A 19,609-nucleotide genomic window follows, 5' to 3' on the forward strand; every position below is an offset into this window, starting at 1 on the left:
TTGTATCAGAGGGAGGAAATTTACACAATTAAAATGAAGTAGAATGGGGTGGGAAATGGCTTTTTTTTTTTCCTCATGTTCTACATTGGGACAAAAATGAGACATTTTGAAGTTTTTCAACAAAAAAAAATGAGACACACAGGATCTCTCTCTCTCTCTCTCTCTCTCTCTCAATAATGACAGGTTTCAGAGTAGCAGCCATGTTAGTCTGTATTCGCAAAAAGAAAAGGAGTACTTGTGGCACCTTAGAGACCAACAAATTTATTTGAGCGTAAGCTTTCGTGAGCTGTAGCTCACGAAAGCTTACGCTCAAATAAATTTGTTGGTCTCTAGTCTATAAGGTGCCACAAGTACTCCTTTTCTCTGTCAATAGCCTGGTTATTAAGGCATTCATGTGGGAGATTCAGATTCAAGTCCTTGCTCTGCTTGATTCAGATCAGTGATTTGAACCAGCATCTCCCACGTCCCGGGTGAGTGCCCTAACCACCAGGCTATTTGCCATTTTAGGGTGGTCTCTTGGTCTGGGTTTTGACCAGTAATTTTATCCTGAACGTGAGAAACCTTTCCCCCAAAAGTTTTGTTGAAACTGGCATATTCTTGCAGAAAGTTGTTGTGGGTTTTTGTTGGGTTTTTTGGTCAGAAAACATCCATTCGTCAAAACAAAAGTTTTGTTTTAAAAAAAAAATAATAATTCTGACTTCTAGGTGGTAGTATTAACCTCTAAGTAGTAAGAACAGGATTTCTGCACGCTAATAATACTCTTTGAAATCATTGATTTAAATCCATTAGGGTTGGGGCCTGATTCGGCAAACTCTAACATGCAGTGTGCTTATTGCTGTGCCATTGGGAATATATGCACATTAGTAAGCACTAAGGACAGTATTTGCAGAATTGGATTCTCACAGTACAGATGGCACATTTTCAAATATTCCTCATCAAAAGGCAGAATCGTACCTTGGAAAACCTCACTACTTGTCCACTGGAGACTAATAGGAACTATTCAAAGTTATGATAAAGAATCCCATCAACCATTCCTCTGACTTTCTTTTTCTGTAAATGTGTTGGAGAGAATAATATTCCCAAGCAAGTCTCAATTAGCATTTTTTATGGAAGAGTTGTTCCATATATTGTTAGGTACAAGCTTGCAAAGGGCCTTTAAATGTGTATTAATAAAACAAGTAACTATGGAGGAAGTTTTCAAAAGCACAAATCACGGGTGCCTAACTCTGATTGAAAGTTAATGTGTTTAAAGTGTCATTTGTGCCAATCAGTTGTCTGGTTTGCATGTCTACGTGAAGTTTTTTCTACAAGGAAACACATTCTTTAACAGATCTTTTGAATGCAGTTTTTTCATTCAGGCTCTTTGAAAAAGTGTGAGTCTGCTCTGAAAACTGCATTGTGGAATCCCATATATATATAATGGTTTACCTGTCAAATGTGCCTAGTTTACTACTAAAGATGTTTGTTCCACTTCAAGGCCTGCAAACACAGTTTGGCCTCCATGAGTTAAACAGGGTCCTTTCATGTATCCTATTATTTTCAGTGATATAAGTTCTGCAGGCCACATGGTGCCCCTTACTACACCTGTTCACCTTAATTGTGTTATACATTCAGCCCTCCTTGACATTTGTACAACCCTCAAGTGGTTTGGCTTGGGAAGTCTGCCTATATAGCAGACTTTTCGCTGGTGTAGTTGTATTGATATAGTTAACTTATAACATAGATGTGCTGCATTTATGATTTAAGCCCTGCTTTACATTGGTGCAGCTTCTCCACCAGTGCAGATTTCTCTAAATAACAGGTTCTTAACCCTGCACTAGTTAACAGGAGTGAAAATCAGTAAAACTGTTTTTGTCACTAATGTAAGCTGATTGTAACTCTCTCAGTACATGCAGATACATACAGCCTCATATAATGCTCAGCAAAACAAGATGGCATTTTTATACAGTTGACTTTTTTCGAAGCTGAATCACATTTTAAAGTAACTGAAAATCTATGTTGCTGTTGGAGAGGAAGATGTACATTTTCAGCTGTGTGTTTTGTCTTCACCAGGTTAACTTGCTGAACTCAATTCATGATAATTTCCAGCAGTAAGTAACTTGAATCATTAGCTCTTGGTATCTACTCATACATCTATAGTTGGTTGGCAAAATCGGGATGGAAATTGTTCAAAAATGCTTGCAAAACTTTGATTCTTATTTAAACTTTATACCTTTAGAAATTTTAATGGCCAGTTCTGAGTAAGATCCAGTATATTTTGTAATTTTTGATAGCCACATGCTATACCTTGGCACAAATGAAGTAATATAATTACTTAAGAACACATATGGAATGTATATCTTAATACTTTGCTCTTGGTACTGTATTGTGTTAAATTATGCTAAAATTGCTCAGGTAACACTTTTTTCATATTTCTAACTTACCGGCACTTTTAAAAACCTTGTTTGACATATTTGTCAAGTTGGGCTGTGTCATATGAAAATAATTACAGACTTCACACGTTTCTTAACTATAACTTAGGCATATGTTTGTCATAGCTTAGAGTTTCTATGACAAACCTCTGTTTAAAAAGTGATGGTTGGATAACAGAAGTCTCATAGTGAAATCTTGGCCATTGACTTCAGTGTGGCCAGGGTTTCACCCTTCAGCCTGTTGAGCAATACTCCAACATGAATTTTTACAATTGTACTTCCATCTTTGTCCAGTAAAGTGAAGAATGGGAGAGAAACTAGGGTGTTAAATAGTTCTGAACTATTATTCTGTTGTTCAGTAGCTGAATAATAGCTTGATATTTTAGTGCATGACATATTTTGATCATCATAATGCAATCATGACTTTTTAAATTTTCCTCTGAATTTGAACCCTTTGCTTTTGTTATCCTGATAAAGCCTTGTCGACTCTGACCATTTTCTTGCCACGACATGCAACCACCTCTAATTATAACAAACATTTTTAACTTGTTAATTGTAACAAACAAATTGAATATATTGGATACATTCCACTAAAGTAGAGTACAGAGATCTGCTTTGTTCAGTGGTGAGATCTCCATTGTAGTACTCTCTAGTCAATGGGAAGTTATACTCTTGACGGTTCACTTGGGCAGTTATTTTTAACGGTAAAATGGTTATCTAAAATTACCACAGTTTTATAGTTAAGCATGGAATAGAATAACATTTGTTGTACTTTACACCAAAATAATTATTAAATCAAAAATGTAAATTATAACTGTGCTTACAGATCTTACTGACATGCCAGTCCTCTAATCCATTCCTGTTTTTCACATAAGCTTTTTAAACACTTACTTTGAAACCATACTTTTGGTCCATCGATAGCTATTATCACTGCACAAAACACTAGCAAAGGGAACAATCCTGCACAAGACAGGGGGATGAACTGGGTGATCTAATACAGTTGGTGATATATGCCAGTGGACCGATGAGAGTTTACACTGGCTGATGATCAGGCCCTTTATCTTTTATCTTGGATTGTCTGAATCTACTTTTTATCCCGTTACACTTTGCAGAAAACTGTAGTTTTAAGCCCACATATTCATGTTGCTTAGGTCTATTTTGAAAGTTCTACATGCAGGATAAATAAAAATTGTAGGAGAAATTCTTGTTTTGTCCAACTCCCTCCCCTCTCAGTCAGTATCCATTTTTCTTCCAGAGCAATGGCCTCTTCTGGTGCTCGTGAGCAGTTTCTGCGGCAGATGGAGCAGATTGTAGAAGGAATTAAACAGAATCGAATGAAGGTTAAACTGTTCCTTCTAGTTTTCTTTAGCAGAAGTTTGGAATTATTTCAGACAAGCCTGGATGGTTTAAAAAAAAATTGGTGTGATGAGATGCAAACTAATTAAACACTTGACAAGTTTCATCATTTTTTTTTGTACTCTTCCTTAAATAAGAGCCTGTAACTAAACTTTTAGTGAGTAGATCAGAACTGCATCTTTATACCAGCACTTATCTCACTCCAGACAAGTTACAGTACTTAAGTTAGATTTTGGTGTTACAATGTGGATCAGTCATAGGGACTGATAGCCTGATTCAACGCCACTGAAGTTGGGAGTTAGGCGTTTGGTGTCCATGGCAGTGGGGTCTGGCCCTCAATGGACTGCTCTCATGCACATTTCTCCCGTCCCTTTAAGGCTGTTTTTCAGTGGCGGCAGCAGCAAAGCTGAAACTGAAGAACCCAGAGGCAGTCTTGTGTACTGGTCCCGATTACATTTTGAAGTTGCTTGTTCCTTTGTAAATATAATGTAATTATTGCCATTTGGATATCTTTGTTTTTTTATTTTACTTTTATCTTTGCTTTATTCTTTTCACCTAAAAAAAGTGTTCTTGATTTCCCCCCAAATAATGTGATAACACTTGTGAGTTTTAGCCTAGTTAATGACACCATGTCAACCAGTCCTAGTGGGTGAACCCACTGAGATTCTCTATTCTTAAGAACTAAGAATCATATGTGATAAGATTTTTATAATTGTTCTTTATTTAATTTGAAATCTCAAGCATGACCTAGTATCAGGGAAGAGGCTAGACCAGATGTCACATATTGAGAGAGAGATTCTCCATGCTGTTTCTTTGTTGTTGGGATAAATGTCCACACAAGGACTTCCTATGATGAAATCTATGTATAGAGAACATGGATACAGTGGAGTTCAGTTTAACATGAAGCTCTTCTGTAAAAATGGAGAATTTATTATTAGCCACTGTCCTGGAGGAGATAGGTGTTTCAGTACTTCAAAATTTGCAGTGAATTGTCTCGAATTGTTTGGGCAGTTGTTTTTTAATAGAATGGACAAATTCGGCATGGCATAAACAGTAGTGAAGTTGGTTATTTGCTTTGTTTGATTTTCCATTAGCAAGCCCATTGAGATCATTTGATTTTGAGGCACTTATGGAGATTATGGGAAATATTTCAGAGCAGCATATTTTTTACTCATAAAGTTGGCAGTAATTATTCCTATTTTTTCTGGAAGGCTGACAAACTCTTTTTAATGACACTTAATTACTGCAGCAACAACCCCAGCAAACTCCAAAAATGACAATTGTTCAAAGTTGTTCTTCCTCCCCCTCTGCTACTCCACAAATTGTTTAATTGGTGACAGCTGAGAAAATCAAAGATTTTATGGGAGAGTGAGGGAAGAGGAGCCTTGATAACTCTTGTACTCCTTCCTTCCTCTATTATGAATTGATCCCGGCCTCTTAAGACCAGGCAAACCCCCACTGCTCTCCTGTTTGATTCCACTTAAGAAACAAAAGTTCAGCCATTTACTTATCTAGAAAAAAAGATGTAGAGTCCGATGACTATCATTGGTTGGCGACAATACAGCATCTGCAACCACTATGTGAGAGAAGACTCTAAGATCTCAGTCCTGCTGCATTGAAGACAGGTAGTGTTGCCATTGAAGCCATTGTGAGTAGGATAAGGCCCTGAGAGAGCTCATTCTTTCTCCTTAGGTCCCCATGATAGCTGCCTCCTACCTGTCAGATGTCCAATGGAAAAAAACAAACTTGGAGGGTTCTGTGAGAGTGTGGTTTAAACTGGAGTAAATGGTGGATTCTCTGTAACTTGAAGTCTTTAAATCATGATTTGAGGACTTCAGTAACTCAGCCAGAGGTTATGGGCCTATTAAGGAACCATGTGCAGGAGGGAAGACTAGAGGATCACAATAGTCCTTTCTGGCCTTTGAGTCTGTGAGAACTGAAATTATCTGGGGAAAGAGTCAAAAATGGCTTATTGTTCAAAGAGTAGTTCAGTGGGTACAGAACAATGGCCAGTCTTCTCACTGCCACTGTAGGCATATTGGGATAAATATTGGGCATGGTAAAGGGTCGTTGCCCCTGGAGATGGCTTGGCAGGCCTGTCTCTCCACCTTCAACTCCTCCATGCCCTCCTGCCAAGCCAGTGTGGGAATTTGCAGGTTCTTCGAGTAGTGTCTCTATGGGTGCTCCACTGTAGGTGTATCTGTGCCCCTGCACCTTTGATTGAAGATTTTAGGTAGCAGTATCCATCTGTCATGCACGTGCACTCTCTCTGCCTCGCGGCTAACTAGCATTTTGTGGGTGAACCACACTTAGTTCCTTCTCAACCGCCCTTGGCCTGAGTTGCAGTGAATAGCAATCCAGTTTGCTTACCTCATTTTCATTATAATTGATAGTGTTTTGTTTTGTAGCTTCTTATAGTTTCCATTTATTTTTGTAGCATTTCTAGAGCTTCTCTTTTAAGTTTCCCCTCCAAAATGGTTCTTTCTCCCTGTTCTCCCCCTGCTTTTTTTTTTTTTGCCCAGCTCTTCTGGTTTAAACTGTGCCTCTCCTGTAGGGAGGCAATACCGGTTATGGACAGACACTCCCACTGTGTCCGGTGCCTTGGAGAGGCTCACATCCCACCAAAGTGCACCTTCGGCCAACAATTGAAGGCTAAATCCCGAAGGAACCAGGAGTTAAAGTTGAAACTCCTCCTCATAGAGGGTGCTTTTAAACCAGTGTCCGACTCTGGTCCTGAATTCTCTCCATGGCAGAGATCACCCCAGAGCCTTCAACTTCCAGGGAGGGAGGGAGAGCTGAGAAAAACCTTCTGACTCCCCTCACAAAGCCTCCAAAAAGAGGGCTGCAAACCCTCAAACTGACCTCCTGACCAGCCAGAGGAGATCCCTGGCACGATTGGTCATCTCGGCACCAGTAGCTGCAGAACGCTGTATTAAGAAGACACAGGGATCCTCAGTAAACAAGTTCCGCTGCAGTGCCTAAAGATCTGAAGGGCACAGGCTCTGAAGCAGTGGCACTGCTGCCAAAGACGAGAGCAGAGACCTTACTAGTATTGACAGAGAAGTCCTCAGCACTGACCGCCTCAAAACAACTCTCTTCAGACCATGCATCCCATAAAAGATTGTCAGTACTGATAACCCCTGATGGTACTGATCACAATGACAGTACCACAGGAATTTCGCTTTTCTAGGGACCTTATGATTCTGGAGACAGCAGAGTCCCCGCTGTTCAGTACCGGGGCTCCGAAGACTGATGCATCACTTCACACTTTAAAGGATTCCAGAGCTATGCTCTGCTCTCTAGGAATCTACACACTGGGGGCAGAAAAAAAAAATTAGTTCACAACCACCTCACAGATCCCAACCACGCCAGTTCCTCCCACCACAGTGATACTATGAGCCACAATGAAAGAGACTTAAGATGCAAAAACAGAAACAGTCAGCCTCCCAGTTTTCAACATCTCAGCCCTGGACCTCAAAACACCAGTTTTGTTGCCTTGGTCAAGGCCCCAATCAGCCACTCCTTATGACAATGGCTGCAACACACAGACCTTCCACATTTCTTCGGGGGTCGCCTCGTTCTCTTTCTCTGGAATTGGGAAGACATCATTTCTGACAAATGAGTCTTGGAGATAATTTCCAAGGGTTACTTTATGCACTTCAGCTCCCTCCCTCCCCGTTCCTTTTCAGGGACCTTTCTCACGAGAGACTGTTATGTCAGGAAATAAATCACGTGCTATGCCTAGGGGCGACAGAACCAGTCCCTGCTCACCTCAGAGGCACAGGCTTTTTTTTCCAAATATTTCCTGATCCCCAAAAGACAAGGAGGTTGGAGACCCATATTAGATCAAAGAGCACTAAACAGGCGCAAAGATTCAGGATAACATTAGCAGCAATTATTCCATTCCTAGATCAGGGAGAATGGTTCTTGGCCCTTGACTTACCGGATGCCTTCATAGAATCATCATAGAATATCAGGGTTGGAAGGGACCTCAGGAGGTCATCTAGTCCAACCCCCTGCTGGATTCATCCACATCTCAATCCTACCATTCCACAGAAGATTCCTCCAATATACCTGTGGGTAGGACCACGACCAGTGTAGAGTACTTCCATTCCGCTTCTCATCTGCACCCAAAGTATTTTCTAAAGTTCTCTCCGTAGTAGCAGCACGTCTATGAACATTAAGTATCGTTATTTACCCATATCTGGAGAACACCTTCTCAAGGTTTGTTCCTTCAGAGACGCCTGACATGCCACCCAAAGGACTATGCGCATATTTGTGCAACTGGGTCTACAACTCGATATCCAGAAATCGACCTTAACTCCAGTACATTGTTTCGAGTTGAACGTGATGCAGTGCAAGTGAGAGCGTTCCTCCTGATGTACAGATTCAAGACCCTGACCAGTATCATAGAGAGAGTTCAGGACAGCCCACAAATATCAGCCAGAAATTGCCTTTAGCTTCTCGGGCACATGGCAGCATGCACATTTGTGACATCTCACGCCTGATGACACATGAAATGTCTACAGACATGGCTCAGATCTGTTTACATGCCAAACAAGGACAGGCTAAGCAAGCCATTGTGGATACCCTCCAAGTCAAGCATTCCCTGGAATGGTGGAAAGAACCATCCAGTGTCTGTGCAGGAATCCCATTCACACCACCCCCACTAGCACTGATAACAGATGCTTCTCTGATAAGCTGAGAAGCCCATCTAAACAGCCATAGAGTTCAGGGTAAATGGTCCCCCATGGAAGCTGTATCAACCTTCTGGAATTAAGAGCCATCAGAAATGCCTGTGCATGCTTTCTCCCATTCATCAGAAGGATTCATGTAGGGCTAGCAATCTAGAAACCATTTTCGCCAGGTACTTCTTATTCTGCCTGTTTTAAAAAACGTGAAAGAATTAGCAGCAACAGGTGCTTCTCATCCATCCTTTGCAAAGGGGATTATATCTTTAGAACAGTGTTTTTCTTTAGGATGTTAGTGTGTGCTCTCAAGAGCAGCATTGGGTCTTAGGCTCATGACTCCATGAGTAGGTCGATAACAAACATCTCTTTGAACAAGAATTCTTTCAGACTAAAGAGGTTCTGAGATGGCAAAACACCTGTATGAAATACTCATATTCTTCACCTCTTGGTTTTTATATTGATCCCTCACCTAGCAGAAGCTTCTTGACTTACTCCTTTTAACAGGCAAATTAGCTGCACATGGAAGGGTGTTCACCCTCTCTTCACATGGAAGGGTGTGTGCGCTCTCTCTCTCAAACCAGTTTCAGCAGATTTCCTGCCCTCTGAACTTTTTCACCACTTGATCCACAGTCAGTCTTTCCCAAGAGTCTGAATTTAGATTTTCTCCAGCTTTGAAATAAAAACTTCTTAACTTAAATGTGTTGGGCCTGATTCTTGCTGATGCTAAAGCCATTCTAGTATCAGATACAGGTGCCTTAAAATGGGTATAAATATAATCTTATTCCTATTTTAAGGAGTCTCTACACTGCTAGAGCAGTTTTAAAGGAGCCTTAATGTAAATGAAAATCTTACTGGTTATTTCTTTGTTCACCAAAAATGTGCTTGCTATACTGACCATGCATTAGTACATATTTGTTAATGAGCACTTGTATGTAATGCCTTAGGGTTATCGTCATGAGACCCTACAGGTACAGTCCCTGTCCTGAAGAGTCTAGTTTAGATTTGACATCACCAGCCACAAGGAGAGGTATTGGGCAAAGTAGGGATGATGGAAGTTTAACTTTTTGTTTTCATTAATAAATGAAATATTTAAAAAAATTATTTTATATTAAATGTTCAAAGTTTGATGAGGGGAGAGATTGAGGAAGGAAATCTGCTGGCGAGATTGAGGAAGGAAACCGGTTATGAGGGATTTGAGCAGGAGAGGGATAGACATAGTCAGTGCAGCAGGGTTTTTCACTTGACTGAATGTTCTTTGCCCTTCTCTTTGCTAAGAGATGTACTTCAGAAGACAAGCAGCAGACTGCTCCTTGTGCTAAAGGCAGGAGGAGCTTTTTGTCTCCATCCAGTAGTACTCCCAGCAGAGCTATCTGCTTTTGTTTATGTACACCAAGTGCGAAGCCACTAGCACTGATCTTCTTCACTCTGCCTTAGGTGCTGGGAACTCAGAATGCAGCTTCTCAGTATGAACTACCAGTGTATTTGCTTTACAGTATGCTTTGATAGGGTCTCTCTTCAGGGAGCATCCTGGTTCTTTGTTTTGGAATAACAAATTGCAGGTGCTTCCCAAACAGCTCACGCTAATGCGTTATAGCGATAGAAAATACCTCTGTGATGAATTTCTCTAAATGGATATTATCCATTTATAGGCCCAGTTCTCCACTGCCTGTAATCTTGTGTGATCCTTTACCTCTGTGCAAACTGCTACCAAATCAGAATGACAGCATTGCATGCCTCCTTTGAACAGGAGTATATGACTACATAAGGCAATGGAGAATCAGCCCCAGTGTCTCCCACAGGAACAGACATGATAGAAATACTATATACAGGCTATATTTGGAACATGAAGAATGTTATATTTTTAAATGCGGGTTCATTTTTTACTTACAACACACCATCTGGAGTCATTGGCTGGGGACAGAAAGCATCAAGTAATAAAATACTTGCATTAAAAATGTCAGAGTACTTATCTAAAACTTTTTGTTCCTGACCCTTAGATTGAGAGTAGTTGAATTTTTCTGTTAAATTTGCCAGCTTAGTGTATGATTTTCCAAAGTTAATAGATGATGGAGGCAACCACCTTAGATGCCAAATCAAACCTTCACTACTACTACAACTTTTTGTTGTACAAATATTTTGGGTGCTCTTCTCACCTGTAATTTTAATTTCAATAAATTGTCTGCCATATTTGAATGCTATTCCGTAAATAAGGTCCTGATCTCACAAAGACTTATGCATGCTCAACATATGCACTGTAATTCCATTGACTCAAAATAAGTCTTTGCAAGATCTAGCTCTAAATATTTATTGCATTGAAGGAATCAGCCAAGTCCATTATGTGTCTTTTGTGAAGCATCTTCTCTAATGTCTGCTTGGAAATGTATTTGGTGTTTCTGGTACTTATATAGTACATGGTCTTTCATTCTTTGTGCACATTAAAAACAGATAGAAAAGAAGAAACAAGAAAACAAAATGCGAAGAGACCAGTTAAATGATGAATACCTGGAACTGCTAGAGAAACAGAGGCTTTACTTTAAAACGGTGAAAGAATTTAAAGAGGTAAGAGCATTTTTGTTTGTATTGGGTAGAGAGAATTTGAGCCAGTAAAACAACTGGTGGGTTTAAGAATAATCTTAAAAGCCATCCTGCTCAAAAATGGTCACTTTCAGATGGATCACAAATCTTCCGATTGTTAACAGGCAAATGTCTAGATGCATTGGCTTGCCAAGAAATGCTTTCACGTCAGATAACTTTCACAAGCCTCCTTTAGTTTATCTACCTCTGAGTCAAACCAAGCTTTCAGGAAGCCCCCAGTCATCTTTCCAATTCACTTCCTATTATTGGAGAGAACTGGTCTTTATTACTGGAACTCTTGTAGTAAGGGTGGAGCGAAAGAACTTTCTTTTGCCTATAAACTGTGATTTTTGAAAAGTTCATCATTCAGCTCATTAAAATCTCATTGAGAAGAACCCTGGTACAGGGATGCAAATTGGTTTCCAATTAAAAATATTTTAATTAATTATTAGAACAGGCCTGATTTGCTTGTAAGTTAAAGGCGGTCTTCCTCGCTGGTTGGAGGTAGTGAGATTTTCAGAAGCACTTGTTGACCTGCTCTGCTCCCACTGAAGTCAATGGTGTTTTTACCATTGACTTCAATAGATGCAGAATTAGGACAACACTTTTTGAAAATCCCATCATGAAGAGTTAAGTTTTAATGGTCTACTTTTTTTTTTAGACATGTGCATGTCATAGTGGCTCAGTTAAGGATTTGTTTAACATACAGTAACAACATCTGTTCCTTTAGGTAATGAGGATTGCTTCACCATTTATCTTGTCTTAATCCATAGAAAAAGATATTGCTTTTATCCATCTATTATTGTATCATTCTATGTGTAGATTGTTGTCTCATCCTATGTATTGATTGTAAATTCTTTGGGTGCTGATCCTGGATGATATGCTTGAAAGACTTGTCAGATACCCAGGAATGGATGCTGGGAGGCATGACACGTTTTAGGAAGTAGATTAGTGAGTCTTCCATGTAGCGCTGATAGTGGCCTAAGGTATAGGTTTGCTCCAACACTTAACCCTTCTGTAAAATGGGTATACTATTTAGCTAGACCACTGAGCTGTTGTGCTTTGAGATCTTTGTGTGGAAGCTACTGTAGACCAGTGAATGTGATTTCTCTATAATGGAATTAACATGGAAATTGTAATTTATGAAAATGGAAGGTGAGGCAATTCAACATTTAAATTTGCATTCTCTTGCATGTCATAATTTATGATTTCTCAGTTTACATAACATTTTGGCAGTGGGACATGCCATGATGATCTGTACCAGATATGTTCAGTGTTTCATATTGACAAAGATAGGGCATCCTGACTTCCTAAATGTTCTTGGACTCGGGGATTTCTTTCATAGTTGATAAGGATTATATATAATACAGAGGATGGGCTGGAGTGTATTTCAAATACTCAGCAATTCTTTAATCATTCAGGTAACAGTACAAGAAATTTTAATTACGGACTGATATCAAAGCTTTTGAATAGACTGCAGTTGTCTAATGGAATCTTTTTTGGAAACCCATAAAAGGGACTCTAATTAGTGCAGTATGGAGGTGATAAATATGTGTGCAAGGAGCTTTCTCTGTATGAAGGGCACTAGTCTTGTCCGTGTTTCCTGGTGGCAGTTGTTACAGTGATAGAATAGGAATATTGTTAACATATAGCCTTTTGTGGCATGAAAATCTCTCTTTTGAAGAAAAGAGGGGAAGAGTAGTAGGTTTTTGTAGAGGTTGATTGTAGATTGATACTGCAATTTATGTAGAAGTTCTTAAATTGTGTGACACTGTCTGCACTGTGTGTATTTTTTCTCTAGTAAAATAATAGAGGAAATGCAGAGTCTTGTCATTTAAACATTGCAGAAGTACTATTAATATTTCATTGATTTAGCCTTCCCAGTGCTTCTGTTAATTATTGTCTCTTTGAGAGTGAATGCCAAAATAGCACTGCTGTGCAAAAGAGCTTTGGGGTTTGCATGTTAGAAAAGGCTGCTTTCTCTAATCTGTCCTGGTTTGCTGGGTTATTTCCCCCTGCCTTGCATCACATATCTCTGGGAGACTGACAAGCTGCTTAGCAACTTTTATGACTATGGTAGGAGTTTCCATCCTCTCTAGCAATTAAGTTTCTGTGGAGAGTGAAAAAATCCCTTCTTATCAGTTATCTTCTGAAGGAATTTCCACACCCTCGCATGTCCTGTTTTTGTCTCCTGGAAGATAATGGTAACCTTACTGGGAACAGAAAACATGTTCTTAATTCTTGACCTTGCTGTAGTAGTTCTCTGAAAATAGACTCTGTGCAAAAAGGCACTGCAGGATTCCAGATCAGGTATCAATGACCTTCATTTCAAATTAATTTGGTTTATAAGGAAAACAATGGATTTCATAACTATCAGCACCGTAAACTCAATTTGGGACTGACCATAAAGCTAGATTCCTTCTGCCTTGTGCATCATCACCTGTAATAATGATCCTGCCATTGGAACCAAGTTAACAATTCCATTGATTTCATGAATCAAAAAAACTCAAGCTCACTCTGGGTGGCCTTGGATTGAAGAGCAGGTAGGCACAAAAACTAGTAAAATCATTTTTGTCACTAAAGTAAGAAGGCTTAAATCACTAGTTAGATGATGTCACTGTCACTTCATAACCCTACTTTGGGCTCATGTTATCACCTTTTTGTGTCATCAAAAGAGCCATAAAGTTGCCCTAAAGAGACAAATGGAGATTCCTTTTGCATTTCTCCTTGTCAGCTCTCACAACGTAGGAGACTTAGTCTTGATGATGTGAATATGGGTACCATAACTATTATATGCATCCGATGAAGTGAGCTGTAGCTCACGAAAGCTTATGCTCTAATAAATTTGTTAGTCTCTAAGGTGCCACAAGTACTCCTTTTCTTTTTGCGAATACAGACTAACACGGCTGCTACTCTGAAACATAACTATTATAGTTAACATTTAAAAATCTATTTACTTTTATCAACAGGAGTGCCGTAAGAATGAAATGCTGCTATCCAAGCTGAAAGCCAGTTCTTCCTGAGGAATTCCTCTAGCCAGTGAATTTAATAATTGATTGTTCGGTCCATAAATTGAATACTTTCTGTGGTAACAGTGATAACTGCAATGCCTAGATACATGTATATTGCTATGTAAGTCTTTATTTTTCAATCTGTATTCTGTTCTACATTACTTGGTCCAGTGGCTGTTTATTCCTGATCACCTCCATTACACAGTAAAGAGTTAATGCAGTACAGTAAATTAGGAATGTTGTCTAATTTTATTTATTTGTTTTTCACAATGAGGAAGATAGGATTATTTTGTACTTTGAATTTAATACTGCACTAGTTCTAACTTCAGGAAAAAATATATATGTATTGTAAGTTTGTAATGTACTTGAAAAAAATAAATCCAGACACCATGAAGAGAGAGTGTAGTTAAAAAAAAAAAAAAAAAAAGCAGTGATTTGATAAATTCAGCCAAAGGTGAAACAGAAAATTGGTTTTCACTTTTTTTCAACTGCTAAGAAGCCAGATTTTACTTCAGTTTTACATTTTAGCCATAGATAAGATTTCAGACAATAAAGAAATGTGAAGCCTGGTGGTTAAGACTTAAGCAAATGGAATCTTAACTTGCATAGTTCTCTAATGTAAGATTATAGACTTCTGTATTTTTATTACAGCAAGTGTAGCTATTGTATACCACTTTCTTTGAAACTTCAGCATTATGTAGAGGGGGATTGCTATTAAATAACTAGTTCCAGACAAATTAGATTTTAATCACTAAGATCTTGAAGTATCACTGGTTGGGTTGAAAAATACATCTGTCAACACAAATTCTCTGTCAGCTGCAATTTGGAAAGATTAAGCCCCAGATATTCTGCTGGTGGAAACTGGTGTAGCTCCTTTGCAGTCAAGGAAGCTCTGCCAATTTACATCAGAAGGATTTGGCCCTGAAAATTTAGAAAATGTGTTGAACTCGCTTGTGAATTTTTATAGAACATCTGTATACAGTATTTTATAGTTCAGACAACTTGTACGAAACAGCAAGTTGTTTGAACTAGACTTGCTAATGTACAACACATCCTCTTTTGCTAAAAAAACAAAAAAAAAACAAAAAAACAAAACGCAAGTTCTTTATTGTGTTCAGTAATATACAGTGCTATTAAATTACTGTCTATGGCAGGTGAATGTGAAATAAAAATGTTTGGAACCCAGTGATCTGCAGCTGTTGTATTTAAGTGTCTCTTCTTTAGAAGCCTTAATAGATTTTTGACAAAGAATGCATAACAGCATTCACTGACTTGTATAAATGTTTGTTCTTAATATCTCACACACTGATGGGTATCTATTATTCCAGTGTGCCACTTCTGCACATTAATCACCTGAGTTGCCACCTTCGTATTTTGTTTTGAGTTTTTTTCCCTCTGTGAAATTTATAAAAACAATAAAACTCCACAGTATATGTAAAAGAGGCCCATATCAGGATAGATTGCCTTTCATAATCATCAGTTTTCAGAGTAGCAGCCGTGTTAGTCTGTATTCACAAAAAGAAAAGGAGTACTTGTGGCACCTTAGAGACTAACAAATTTATTAGAGCATAAGCTTTCGTGAGCTACAGCTCACTTCATCGGATGCATTTGGTGGAAAAAACAGAGGAGAGATTTATGTACACACGCACAGAGAACATGAAACAATGGGTTTATCATACACACTGTAAGGAGAGTGATCACTTAAGATAAGCCATCACCAACAGCAGGGGGGGGAAAGGAGGAAAACCTTTCATGGTGACAAGCAGGTAGGCTAATTCCAGCAGTTAACAAGAATATCAGAGGAACAGTGGGGGGTGGGGTGGGAGGGAGAAATACCATGGGGAAATAGTTTTACTTTGTGTAATGACTCATCCATTCCCAGTCTCTATTCAAGCCTAAGTTAATTGTATCCAGTTTGCAAATTAATTCCAATTCAGCAGTCTCTCGTTGGAGTCTGTTTTTGAAGCTTTTTTGTTGAAGTATAGCCACTCTTAGGTCTGTGATCCAGTGACCAGAGAGATTGAAGTGTTCTCCAACTGGTTTTTGAAGGTTATAATTCTTGACGTCTGATTTGTGTCCATTCATTCTTTTACGTAGAGACTGTCCAGTTTGGCCAATGTACATGGCAGAGGGGCATTGCTGGCACATGATGGCATATATCACATTGGTAGATGCGCAGGTGAACGAGCCTCTGATAGTGTGGCTGATGTGATTAGGCCCTATGATGGTATCCCCTGAATAGATATGTGGACAGAGTTGGCAACGGGCTTTGTTGCAAGGATAGGTTCCTGGGTTAGTGGTTCTGTTGTGTGGTGTGTGGTTGCTGGTGAGTATTTGCTTCAGATTGGGGGGCTGTCTGTAAGCAAGGACTGGTCTGTCTCCCAAGATCTGAGAGAGCGATGGCTCGTCCTTCAGGATAGGTTGTAGATCCTTGATGATGCGTTGGAGAGGTTTTAGTTGGGGGCTGAAGGTGATGGCTAGTGGCGTTCTGTTGTTTTCTTTGTTGGGCCTGTCCTGTAGTAGGTGACTTCTGGGTACTCTTCTGGCTCTGTCAATCTGTTTCTTCACTTCAGCAGGTGGGTATTGTAGTTGTAGGAATGCATGATAGAGATCTTGTAGGTGTTTGTCTCTGTCTGAGGGGTTGGAGCAAATGCGGTTATATCGTAGCGCTTGGCTGTAGACAATGGATCGAGTGGTATGATCTGGATGAAAGCTAAAGGCATGTAGGTAGGAATAGCGGTCAGTAGGTTTCCGATATAGGGTGGTGTTTATGTGACCATCGCTTATTAGCACCGTAGTGTCCAGGAAGTGGATCTCTTGTGTGGACTGGTCCAGGCTGAGGTTGATGGTGGGATGGAAATTGTTGAAATCCTGGTGGAATTCCTCAAGAGCTTCTTTTCCTGGGTCCAGATGATGAAGATGTCATCAATGTAGCGCAAGTAGAGTAGGGGCATTAGGGGACGAGAACTGAGGAAGCGTTGTTCTAAGTCAGCCATAAAAATGTTGGCATACTGTGGGGCCATGCGGGTACCCATCGCAGTGCCGCTGATTTGAAGGTATACATTGTCACCAAATGTGAAATAGTTATGGGTCAGGACAAAGTCACAAAGTTCTGCCACCAGGTTAGCCGTGACAGTATCGGGGATACTGTTCCTGACGGCTTGTAGTCCATCTTTGTGTGGAATGTTGGTGTAGAGAGCTTCTACATCCATAGTGGCTAGGATGGTGTTTTTAGGAAGATCACCAATGGACTGTAGTTTCCTCAGGAAATCGGTGGTGTCTCGAAGATAGCTGGGAGTGCTGGTAACGAAGGGCCTGAGGAGGGAGTCTACATAGCCAGACAATCCTGCTGTCAGGGTGCCAATGCCTGAGATGATGGGGCGTCCAGGATTTCCAGGTTTATGGATCTTGGGTAGCAGATAGAATACCCCAGGTCGGGGCTCCAGGGGTGTGTCTGTGCGGATTTGTTCTTGTGCTTTTTCAGTGAGTTTCTTGAGCAAATGCTGTAGTTTCTTTTGGTAACTCTCAGTGGGATCAGAGGGTAATGGCTTGTAGAAAGTGGTGCTGGAGAGCTGCCTAGTAGCCTCTTGTTCATACTCCGACCTATTCATGATGACGACAGCACCTCCTTTGTCAGCCTTTTTGATTATGATGTCAGAGTTGTTTCTGAGGCTGTGGATGGCACTGTGTTCTACCAATGTGATATATGCCATCATGTGCCAGCAATGCCCCTCTGCCATGTACATTGGCCAAACTGGACAGTCTCTACGTAAAAGAATGAATGGACACAAATCAGACGTCAAGAATTATAACATTCAAAAACCAGTTGGAGAACACTTCAATCTCTCTGGTCACTCGATCACAGACCTAAGAGTGGCTATACTTCAACAAAAAAGCTTCAAAAACAGACTCCAACAAGAGACTGCTGAATTGGAATTAATTTGCAAACTGGATACAATTAACTTAGGCTTGAATAGAGACTGGGAATGGATGAGTCATTACACAAAGTAAAACTATTTCCCCATGGTATTTCTCCCTCCCACCCCACCCCCCACTGTTCCTCTGATATTCTTGTTAACTGCTGGAATTAGCCTACCTGCTTGTCACCATGAAAGGTTTTCCTCCTTTCCCCCCCTGCTGCTGGTGATGGCTTATCTTAAGTGATCACTCTCCTTACAGTGTGTATGATAAACCCATTGTTTCATGTTCTCTGTGTGTGTGTATATAAATCTCTCCTCTGTTTTTTCCACCAAATGCATCCGATGAAGTGAGCTGTAGCTCACGAAAGCTTATGCTCTAATAAATTTGTTAGTCTCTAAGGTGCCACAAGTACTCCTTTTCTTTTTATAATCATCAGTGGGAATGCAGAATTGTGTATCTGTGTCGCTGAAAGAAATACTTGTAAAGCAATTACCATAGAAGGCCTGATCCAACTCCCATTGAAGTCAGTAGCAGAATTTGACCTTAAAACTTATGGACATTGCACTGCATTTAAAGTGAGAAATCTTTGTAAACCTGGGCGAGAAGTGGAAGCTTATGTGTAGCAAGGTCATGGAAATTCTGTCTGGTAAATTGTTTTAAGCTTTTTCAAAACCGTAGGATACTATGTTCAGTACCACATATTGGCCCATCAGCAGGCTCCTGAATGGGTCCATCGGTCCATCTTGAAAATGTATACACAGTAAATCAATGTCTTCTACATTATTCTTAATGGCATAGGAATTTTAATAGATGAATATTAAGCTCTATACTGACCCATTAAAAATCTGATAAATCAGAAAGCTCAGCACCGTGTGAGTAAAGTATTGTTTTTGTTGAATAGTCCATTTGCAAAAATAGAGCCCTTCAAGAGAGCAGAAACAGACCTTTGGGAATAACCCCTATGTTGAGCAGCTTTCTTTAAAGTAGAGATGCCAGAGCCTCCATACACTAGCCCTGCTCTCCGCCCCGATGTTGGAGGGTGGGGAAGGATAGGAAGGTGTGATTCCAACTATTCTTTGCTTCCCATAGCCAATGGGCAAAGCAGAGCATTTGTTAGAGAAATCCTTAGGCTTCTCTGATGCTGGGGGACATGATGGACCCATAAAGGGACCAGAACACAGAGCACTTGAAAGCATTTTTGGTTGCCAGCGTTGGTTTCTTCTTGCACTCAGCATAGGACAAACTAATAAGGGTCAGGACACTGTGTGCTTACTCTGCTGGTTCTGAGGGAACACAAATTTCTAAATGTTGTGCTGCCATAATGAGGATGTAGCCTAAGGCCTTGATCCTTCCAACTCTGACTCCGTGGAACTGCTCAAGTGCGTAAAGATTTGCACGATTGTGACTGAAGATGCTTTGGTATTATGAGCTCATTTGCCAAACTGAAGGGCAAAGTCAGTAAAGAAATAGTCTTCTAAGTGGGTTCTACAAACAAGGAAGGGTCATAAATAAATGGGTGACAGTTTCCTTTGAAACAATGAATTTCAATTTAGACCTTGCCTGTGCTAGAAATTAAAATGTTAAAATCACTTTCACAATGATGTATTACTATTTCATCAATGGAATAAGGAAAAGTAAATCAAGA

At 39.9% G+C, this 19,609-nt stretch overlaps 1 protein-coding gene across 5 annotated transcripts in view; it reads left to right on the forward strand.

Annotated features, from left to right (window-relative positions):
- Window positions 1-15,238, forward strand: part of CCDC93 (coiled-coil domain containing 93) — a 103,692-nt gene extending 88,454 nt beyond the window's left edge. For 4 of the 5 annotated variants that reach the window (XM_043505013.1, XM_038420925.2, XM_043505011.1 and 1 more), the window contains 4 exons: window positions 2,053-2,090; window positions 3,667-3,751; window positions 10,904-11,017; window positions 14,002-15,238. In XM_043505013.1, the coding sequence (XP_043360948.1) occupies window positions 2,053-2,090; window positions 3,667-3,751; window positions 10,904-11,017; window positions 14,002-14,055 (291 nt within the window). In that variant the 3' untranslated portion in view covers window positions 14,056-15,238. The remainder of the gene's footprint in view (window positions 1-2,052; window positions 2,091-3,666; window positions 3,752-10,903; window positions 11,018-14,001) is intronic. The other variant, XM_043505014.1, reaches the window with a different exon arrangement.
- Window positions 15,239-19,609: the final 4,371 nt, after the last annotated feature.

Source organism: Dermochelys coriacea, chromosome 11 (genome assembly GCF_009764565.3).
Source record: "Dermochelys coriacea isolate rDerCor1 chromosome 11, rDerCor1.pri.v4, whole genome shotgun sequence".
NCBI classification, from domain to species: domain Eukaryota; kingdom Metazoa; phylum Chordata; order Testudines; family Dermochelyidae; genus Dermochelys; species Dermochelys coriacea.